The 10,354-nt window shown below is 44.8% G+C and overlaps 1 protein-coding gene across 2 annotated transcripts; it reads left to right on the plus strand.

Moving 5' to 3' along the window:
- Positions 1-577: 577 nt before the first annotated feature.
- Positions 578-8,208, plus strand: LOC311052939 (transitional endoplasmic reticulum ATPase-like; the record flags this gene model as incomplete). 2 transcript variants are annotated; one of them, XM_084068258.1, is made up of 2 exons in its annotated part: positions 578-2,930; positions 8,144-8,208. In XM_084068258.1, 2 exons carry the CDS (start codon positions 578-580, stop codon positions 8,206-8,208), a joined length of 2,418 nt encoding a protein of 805 aa, XP_083924384.1. The 2 variants fall into 2 exon arrangements, with proteins under 2 accessions (XP_083924384.1, XP_083924383.1); XM_084068257.1 differs by lacking the exon at positions 578-2,930 and having other exon boundaries at positions 5,782-8,208.
- Between the last annotated feature and the right edge of the window lie 2,146 nt (positions 8,209-10,354).

The raw sequence follows: 10,354 nt of genomic DNA on the forward strand, positions 1-10,354 counted from the left end.
TCTATAGAAATCATTACTATCAGAATATAGTATTTTAACCTTTTAACAAAATACTTTTTGTTTTGACCAAAAAATATCACCTTTAAGTATACTTAAGTATAAATTATTAAATGTGTCTGTAATTTCCTTGTATATTTAATATTATTTGTTATATCTATCCTGTGCAATTTGTGAAAAAAACAAAACAAACAGAATCCATATGTTCCAATGTTCAAATGCCCAAAACACAATTACATCGTGAATCGCAATTATTTGTGTGACAATGTATAGATCAGTGCCATTTTGAGAGAAATATGTGCAGACTATGAGACAAATCCTGCGTCCAAGCTCACAATGCTAGATCCTGGACACTCGTGTCATGGAAAACTGCAAGGTCGCCCGCGCAAATCAAGGCACGCTGGCAAACAGTTTGTGTTGTGAGTGACGTCAGGCCAGAGCTCTGGTCAGTCTATATGAGGTGTTATAGCTGCCTTTAGATGTGTAGAGTGATATAGCCACACATACAATATTTGCAGGCTTTTAGTTATATTTATAGATATATAAATAGATATATACACTATAATCCAGGTGTGCAACCATGGCCTCGGGAGGGGGATCCGACAACGATTATCTTTCCACTGCCATTCTGAAACAGAAGATAAGACCCAACAGACTGATCGTTGATGAAACCGTCAATCCGGACAATAGCGTGGTGGCCCTCTCTCAGGCCAAGATGGATGAGCTGCAGCTGTTCCGCGGAGACACAGTGCTGATGAAGGGAAAGAAAAGGAGGGAGACTGTGTGCATAGTTCTCTCTGACGACACCTGTTCTGATGAAAAGGTCCGCATGAACAGGGTTGTCCGCAGCAATCTGAGGGTCCGTCTGGGGGATGTCATCAGCATTCATCCGGTTCCAGATGTGAAATATGGTAAAAGAATCCATGTTCTCCCAATAGATGACACTGTTGAGGGCATTACTGGGGACCTGTTTGAGGTCTACCTCAAGCCATACTTCCTTGATGCTTTCAGGCCCATTCGCAAAGGCGACATCTTCCTGGTCAGGGGTGGCATGCGTGCTGTGGAGTTCAAAGTGGTAGCGACTGATCCCTCACCCTACTGCATTGTGGCCCAGGAAACAGTCATCCACTGTGATGGGGTACCCATCAAGAGAGAGGATGAGGAGGAGTCCCTGAATGAGGTTGGCTATGATGACATTGGAGGAGTGAGGAAGCAGCTGGCGCTGATCAAAGAGATGGTGGAGCTGCCTCTTAGACACCCTGCACTGTTCAAGGCAATTGGAGTCAAGCCACCACGTGGTATCCTGCTGTATGGACCCCCTGGAACAGGAAAGACCCTTATGGCTAGAGCTGTTGCAAATGAAACTGGAGCCTTCTTTTTCCTTATCAATGGTCCTGAAATCATGAGTAAGATGGCTGGAGAAAGTGAGAGTAACTTGAGAAAGGCCTTCGAGGAAGCAGAGAAGAATGCCCCAGCCATCATCTTCATTGATGAGCTTGATGCCATCGCCCCCAAGAGAGAGAAGACTCAGGGAGAAATTGAGAGGCGTATTGTGTCTCAGCTCCTCACCCTGATGGACGGTCTGAAGCAGAGAACTCATGTCATCGTCATGGCTGCCACCAACAGGCCCAACAGCATCGATACAGCTCTTAGGAGATATGGGCGTTTTGATAGGGAGTTAGATATTGGAATCCCCGATGCAACAGGCAGACTGGAGATCCTCCAGATTCACACCAAGAACATGAAGCTGGCTGATGATGTTGACATTGAACGGGTGGCCAATGAGACCCATGGACACGTGGGTGCAGATCTGGCTGCTCTCTGCTCTGAGGCAGCTCTGCAGGCTATCAGAAAGAAGATGGACCTGATTGACCTGGATGATGACACCATTGACGCCGAAGTCATAAACTCGTTGGCTGTCACCATGGATGACTTCAAATGGGCCCTGAGTCAGAGCAACCCATCAGCACTGAGGGAGACAGTGGTTGAGGTTCCCAACGTCAGCTGGGAGGACATCGGAGGTCTGCATGATGTCAAGAAGGAGCTGCAGGAACTGGTACAGTATCCAGTCGAACACCCAGAAAAGTTCCTGAAGTTTGGCATGACCCCATCAAAGGGTGTGCTGTTCTATGGACCCCCTGGTTGTGGTAAGACCCTGCTGGCCAAGGCCATTGCAAACGAATGCCAGGCTAACTTCATCTCCATTAAAGGACCTGAGCTGCTCACTATGTGGTTTGGAGAGTCTGAGGCCAATGTAAGAGAGATCTTTGACAAGGCTCGGCAGGCGGCCCCTTGTGTCCTGTTTTTCGATGAGCTAGACTCGGTAGCCAAGGCACGTGGTGTCAGCATGGGAGATGCTGGTGGAGCAGCAGATCGTGTCATCAACCAGATGCTCACGGAGATGGACGGCATGACCAGCAAGAAGAATGTCTTTATCATTGGAGCCACCAACAGACCTGACATCATCGACCCCGCCATCCTGAGACCCGGCCGTCTGGACCAGCTCATCTACATCCCCCTGCCCGATGAGAAGAGCAGGATCAATATTCTCAAGGCCACCCTTCGCAAGAGCCCCCTCAGCAAGGATGTGGATATCGACTTCCTGGCCAAGATGACCAACGGCTTCTCTGGAGCCGATCTCACAGAGATCTGCCAGCGGGCGTGTAAGCTGGCCATCAGAGAGAGCATTGAGAATGAGATTCGCAGAGAGAAGCAGAGGGAGAAACACCCATCAGCTATGGAAGTAGAGACCGACCCCGTGCCTGAGCTCAGGAAGGACCACTTTGAAGAGGCCATGCGCTTTGCTCGTCGCTCCGTAAGTGACAACGACGTCCGCAAATATGAAATGTTCGCACAGACGCTGCAGCAGAGCCGTGGTTTCGGCTCCTTCAGGTTTCCCTCCAGGGCTACAGGGGGCAGCGGCCCTCTTTTCAGTGAAGATAATGATGACAACCTTTATTGATAAGCACTGCACAGTGGCCAGTACTGTCTCCCACCTTCTCCGCTACCTCTATTGGCTCCCAGTTTCTGCCAGCACAGAGTACAAAACACTGATGTCAGCCTACAAAGAAACCAAAGGCATGGCACCCTAGCACCTTCAAAGTCTGACAACTCTCCACAAGTTCCAGCTCTTCTTCCTCCTGGCTCCCAAACTGTGGAACAAACTCCCCATTGCAGTTAGAACTGCAGATTCACTCCAGATTTTCTTCCATAATCTGAAGACTCACCCCTTCAGACTCCATTTTAGCACTTGACCTAGCGTTGATGACCATGCAGATGGTTAAAATGTATATTTAGATAGCATGTTATGGTATTGTATGGTTTCAGTGTACAGATAATTTGATAATATATTGTTTAGAGTTAGACTGATGTTAGGTTCTTGGTTTACTTGTGATCCTATTTTACTGAGGCACTACACTGTCTCTGCATTTGATGTGTTTACCTTGCTTAAATCTAACCTTTTTTAGTACTTTGTATCGTGCTTCTTTCATGTGTTCCTTTTTTGTATTGATTTGATTTTAGAGACTGCATTTAGCCGCTTAACCAATATACATGGTTGATATACCAGTGTACCAAGATTTCTCATCTCAAGGTTTTTTATTTGTTTATTTTTTTCAATTGGGGCATCCAATTCATAAGAGGTATTCTACTTGTTATCAGCGTATCCTTTCCGGATGCTGTGCATTCATGTTGTTTCTTCACCTTTTTGCACCTTTTTGCATCTTATTGCATTTCTCTATTATTCTTAGTGATCTTTTCGCTACCCTTATTGTAGCTGTATCTACTTTTTCCTCTGTTTCTGCCTGTGTTCTAGCTGCTGCGCTGCCTTTGGCAACTGAATTTCCCCAGCGGAATACCTGGGCACCACCTCGGGTGGTTGTTCTTTTTTAGAATGTTTTGACTGACTGTCTGTCGGTTCCTGTACGTCAGTGATGCTCCGGATTTTTAATTTCAAGGACCCCCAGTTTGATATCATTTATTTTTTTCTCTGGGAGATGAATCTACAGTACACAGTAAAATCCTTAGTGTTGACTTCACTGTGAGAGTGTACACATGGAACCATTTGGTTCCATGTGTACACTCTCTGAGTTACAGGCCCCCCTAAGAGGATCCATTTGGTATATACAATCAATCGCGCAGATGGGGACCCCATGAAGCGTCTATTTCTCTCTTTCTTTCATATTTCATGCCCAGATTTCAGATATATCTTAGACGGCCAGTACTGATGTCAAAGAAGCTACAGACCTTGCAAAATAAATTAGTTAGGTTGAGCCTTCGGCCTGGCGGAGACAATAAGCTCTCTAGCTTCTTTGTGTTTATCTTTTTGGCAGATAAGTACAAAATGGTCATGTATATACACTGCCTTTCTGTAGAAACATAAATCAATCAGTAAACCGGCCTCCAAGCACTCTGACAACAGGTGCCTGACATCACAGAACCAACGTCATAGACTGTCAACCAGGTACTTTGTGTCTATTTCACCACCACACAATCACCCAAGCAACGGTGAGTACAGATATACAGTATCTAGGTAGACACACTGGTACTGGTATCACACTACTGACATTATAGATGATGACTGACATCATAGATGTGCGCGTGCCTGTGTGTGTGCCCAGGTGTGATTCGTGTTGCTTTGGCGGGGCAAACACCCATCCAAACCATCTCCACCACCAGAACATTGTTCTTTTGCAATGTCAGAAGATTACAACACCTCTTCTTTATGTGCTGATAGAACTCACTATTTCCTAAGATATCTTGCATAGAACATCACTATTTGACTGGAAAAGAAAAGTCAGCCTTTACAGTCCGTATTAACAGAACACTTCATATTTACTTTAAAACTTGAGATCTCTTATGCTGTTGGCAGAGCGCAGGCTTTCTACTTTCTGACGGTGAAAGGTGAGGGATTAACTGACAAACTCCAAAAACACAGTAATAAGGCACTGATTGTCTATTTTAGCAAACTATCATGAGAATGTAAGAGTTATCTGACTAAGATGCTCAAGTCCTCTGGAAAGATTGACTGCATGTATTAAATCAACTAGACACTTGGCATCGGTCTACGGGAACTATGCGAGTCGGGAACGATGCAAGTTGGGTGCCAGCCCAACTTGGGTGTGCAATACCCATTGTACCTGTTGTCAGAGTAGTACCCGTTGTACCCGTCTGTCTGTTGGTGTCCTTTGTATGCCCATATGTGGAGTTCCGTGTGATGCATGCCCAAATATGGAGACCAGGCCAGTCTATGATGTCAGACATCGTATGACATCAGGGATCTCCATATTAGGGGATTTGCGGATGTATTGATATTTTTGGGAGATCTGCTGATTCGACCAACTTCCCATTCGGCGTATCACTACCTAGGGTCTTCGGTGATGCCGAGTTTCAAGTGGATTAACTGCAGCCACTGGCAGTGATGTAGCATTAATGGTGTTACCTTAACGTTGGCATTGGAACAGTTTTGGTAGGAAAGCGGCATCTAAATTCACATCCAGTGCCATTTAAGAGAGAAATGTGCAAATGATAACGTCCAGTGTCCAAACCAATTCAAGACAATCATGAACGAACTGCAAAGGCGCATGCAAAACTTGGCATTGTTAAGCATGCGTAGCAACGGTTTGTGTTGTGCGTGACGTCAGACCATAGCTCTGGTATATATATATCAGCCAATGTTAGATGTTTACTCTGTGACCCTTTCTGATTTATAGACCAAGATCTAGAAGGTTTAAGGATTTGAGTTTATTCTGTATTAGTTATAAATATTAATCTAGCTGGTTGACCATGGCCTCAGTAGGGGAATCCAAAGATGATCATCTTTCCACTGCCATTCTGAAAAAGAAGAACAGGCCTAACAGGCTGATCGTTGATGAATCTGTCAGTGGCACTGATGATAATAGCTTGGTGTATCTCTCTCAGGCCAAGATGGAGGAGCTGCACATGTTCAGAGGAGACACAGTGCTGCTGAAGGGAAAGAAAAGGAGGGAGACTGTTGCGATAGTTCTTGCTGAGGACACCTGTTCTGATGAAAAGGTCCGTATGAACAGGGTTGTCCGCAACAATCTGAGGGTCCGTCTGGGGGATGTCATCAGCATTCATGCTATTCCTGATGTGAAATATGGAAAAAGAATCCATGTCCTCCCAATAGATGACACTGTAGAGGGCATTACTGGAGACCTGTTTGAGCCCTACCTCAAACCATACTTCCATGAGGCTTACAGGCCCATTCGCAAAGGTGACATCTTCCTGGTCAGGGGTGGCATGCGTGCCGTGGAGTTCAAAGTAATAGAGACTGATCCCTCCCCCTACTGCATTGTTAACCAGGATGCAATCATCCATTGTCAGGGGGAACCCATCAAGAGAGAGGATGAGGAGGAGTCCCTGAATGAGGTTGGCTATGATGACATTGGAGGAGTGAGGAAGCAGCTAGCGCTGATCAAAGAGATGGTGGAGCTTCCTCTTAGACACCCTGCGCTGTTCAAAGCAATTGGAGTCAAGCCACCACGTGGTATCCTTCTGTATGGACCCCCTGGAACAGGAAAGACCCTGCTAGCTAGAGCTGTAGCAAATGAAACTGGAGCCTTCTTTTTCCTTATTAATGGTCCTGAAATCATGAGTAAGATGGCTGGAGAAAGTGAGAGTAACTTGAGAAAGGCCTTCGAGGAAGCAGAGAAGAATGCCCCAGCCATCATCTTCATTGACGAGCTTGACTCCATCGCCCCCAAGAGAGATAAGACTCATGGAGAAGTGGAGAGGCGTATTGTGTCTCAGCTCCTCACCCTGATGGACGGTCTGAAGCAGAGAACTCATGTCGTTGTCATGGCTGCAACCAACAGGCCCAACAGCATTGACATGGCTCTTAGGCGATATGGGCGTTTTGATAGGGAGGTGGACATTGGAATTCCTGATTCAACAGGCAGACTGGAGATCCTCCAGATTCACACCAAGAACATGAAGCTGGCTGATGATGTTGACATTGAACGGGTGGCCAATGAGACCCATGGACACGTGGGTGCAGATCTGGCTGCTCTCTGCTCTGAGGCAGCTCTGCAGGCTATCAGAAAGAAGATGGACCTGATTGACCTGGAGGATGACACCATTGACGCTGAACTCCTGAATTCCCTGGCTGTCACCATGGATGACTTCAAATGGGCCCTGACCCAGAGCAACCCATCAGCACTGAGGGAGACAGTGGTTGAGGTTCCCAACGTCAGCTGGGAGGACATCGGAGGTCTGCATGATGTCAAGAAGGAGCTGCAGGAGCTGGTACAGTATCCAGTCGAACACCCAGAAAAGTTCCTGAAGTTTGGCATGACCCCATCAAAGGGTGTGCTGTTCTATGGACCCCCTGGTTGTGGTAAGACCCTGCTGGCCAAGGCCATTGCTAACGAATGCCAGGCTAACTTCATCTCCATCAAAGGACCTGAGCTGCTCACTATGTGGTTTGGAGAGTCTGAGGCCAATGTAAGAGAGATCTTTGACAAGGCTCGGCAGGCGGCCCCTTGTGTCCTGTTTTTCGATGAGCTAGACTCAGTAGCCAAGTCACGCGGTGCCAGTATTGGAGATGCTGGTGGAGCAGCAGATCGTGTCATCAACCAGATGCTCACAGAGATGGACGGCATGTCCTGCAAGAAGAACGTCTTCATCATTGGAGCCACCAACAGACCTGACATCATCGACCCCGCCATCCTGAGACCTGGCCGTCTGGATCAGCTCATCTACATCCCCTTGCCCGATGAGAAGAGCAGGATCAATATCTTCAAGGCCACCCTTCGCAAGAGCCCCCTCAGCAAGGATGTGGACATCGACTTCCTGGCCAAGATGACCAACGGCTTCTCTGGAGCCGATCTCACAGAGATCTGCCAGCGGGCGTGTAAGCTGGCCATCAGAGAGAGCATTGAGAATGAGATTCGCAGAGAAAAGGAGAGGGAGACACACCCATCAGCTATGGAAGTAGAGGAGAGCGACCCTGTGCCCGAGCTCAGGAAGGACCACTTTGAGGAGGCCATGCGCTTTGCTCGTCGCTCCGTCAGTGACAACGACATCCGCAAATATTCAATGTTCGCACAGACATTGCAGCAGAGTCGTGGTTTTGGCTCCTTCAGGTTTCCCGCCAGTGCTACAGGGGGCAGCGTTCCAAACCAAGTGTCAGGAGGAACTGGTAGTGGCCCAGTCTTCAATGCAGAGAACGATGACGACCTTTACGGATAAGCATATACTGTCTCTAAATGGCCAGTATTTATTCACACCCGACCAAAATCTCACCAGATTCCACATTTTTAGGAACTTGTGCTTCCCTTTTTGTATGATATCCCTCTGGTGGCGACAGCATGTAGCTGCCTAGTCGATAAACGTGGTACTTACAGTATATACGATTTGTCATCTCCTGTCTAACCACACATAACTAGATGTTCTCAGACAAACACTCTGGTTTCCATTTGTTGACCTCTGATGCGTAAGATGCTCAACTTCAATGTCAACCATTCCCAACCGGTTCATCAAATAAGGTGGACGTTGCATCAAACATAATGGACGTCATAGCATAAAATAAAAAAATGTTCATGAATATAGTTTGAAACATTGAAAAGAAATAAAAAAAGATTTTACTATTATCCAAAGGAGACAGACAATTTCAAATTTCAGCAAAGCTTCTAGAAAGTATGACTGAGCTAGAGCGAAAGTTTTGAGAATTTAATAAAAGAATAACGAATTCAGAGAATAACCTAATAGGCTCTCTCCAGAGAGATCAAGCCCACTTATAAGTGATCTGGTTCTTTTTTTTACCTAATGTTTTTTTTTGAGGGGGGGCATCTTGGTGACACAGAGAGGTGAATTGGTTGGACGGTTTTTGAGACTAAACTAGGCCGATAACTTTGGTGATTGACAATTTGGTGATGATCGGTCCAGCAGTTTGCGGTAAAAGAAATCATATTAATAATAATAATTTTTGCTGATTGCTTTTTATTGCCAAAAATGAATATAGTATATTTTGTACATATCTGCGAAAAAGATAAAACACAAAAGCTTGAAAGCTTGTTTCCACTCTGATCCTTTTTGAGTGCAAATGTGTGTGTAAACTGAGGATGTAGGGGTGGGTACTAGCAGAGACATACAGAAAAAATAAAACAATTATTCAGTTATACTTTCCAATAATAAATACATTCTATAATAATAATAATTATAAACGTTACAGAGTATTTATCAAAGCAAAGTTATAAAGTGCATTACTTAAATGAAAAATCTAATCAAATAACAAAAACCATTACACGTGCAAACAGTGTGAAATAGAAAAAAAAACATTAAGAGCATCAACAATAACTATTATATGTGAAGGCACTTCGACAATACCAAAAAAATTACTCATTCAGCAAAAAACAATGTTCTGGATGATATTATCCTCTCAAGTTGGTGCGACAGATGTGAGAGACGTTGCATCAAACATTATGGATGTTATATATTATATTATAATGTTACAGCTTCTAACTGAAAGTATTTTTGAGAAGTTAAAGGACCACTTGTCTCTCTGCCGTACAGCGGTGTTGTCGGTCGGCGTCCTCTCCTTGACTCGGACACCCATTTTCAAACTATCTTCATTGGTCCTCACAATTGCTCATTAGAAGGTGTTACCATTTCTGTCTACCCGCTCTGTGTCTCAGAGGTGGGCTGTGGAGGTTTGGTCATTTCAAACAACATTTCAATGTTTTTTGCAAGAGCAATGGCTTCTATTTCAGAATGCTAACCTTCCAGGAAGAAAAAGGCTGTCGTTTCTGTTGGTTTGGAATCCCCATCAATGATGTCATTGGTAGGCAGCGGCAGGTTTCTGAACCGTCCATAACCAACACAGAGTGAGTTGACAGTGATTGTGCCATCTTATAATAATGATCATTAGTGAACAATTACAGTATAAATATGACTGAACATGGGTCAAGTGCTCCTTTTTTTAGTGAGAATAACATATAGCTGGGGTATCTCCAGTGCCCATTAACAACTAAACTGGTAACTGGTACTATCATCAGTCACCAGTGGTGTAAAGTAACTGTACTTAAGTACAATTTGCGGGTATTTTTTACTTTACTGGAGTATTTCCAATTTTCTGTACTTTTACTTCTACTCCACTACATCTCAGAGGAAAATATTATACTTTTACTCCACTACAATTGTTTGAAAACTTGAGTTACTAGTTACTTTGTAGATTTTGATTTTGATTTTTAATTACCCACTTCAGCCCTATATATATTTTGGCCGATCTACAAGCTCACAATTGTAGATCTGCTATTTTCAAAAGATCTTTATAGATTTGAAAACTTGTGAAGCAGGATATTCTGCATAATGAGTACTCTCTACTTTTGGCACATGT

This window comes from Gymnoscopelus microlampas (assembly GCF_963454915.1).
Source record: "Gymnoscopelus microlampas genome assembly, chromosome: 10".
In the NCBI taxonomy this organism is placed as follows: domain Eukaryota; kingdom Metazoa; phylum Chordata; class Actinopteri; order Myctophiformes; family Myctophidae; genus Gymnoscopelus; species Gymnoscopelus microlampas.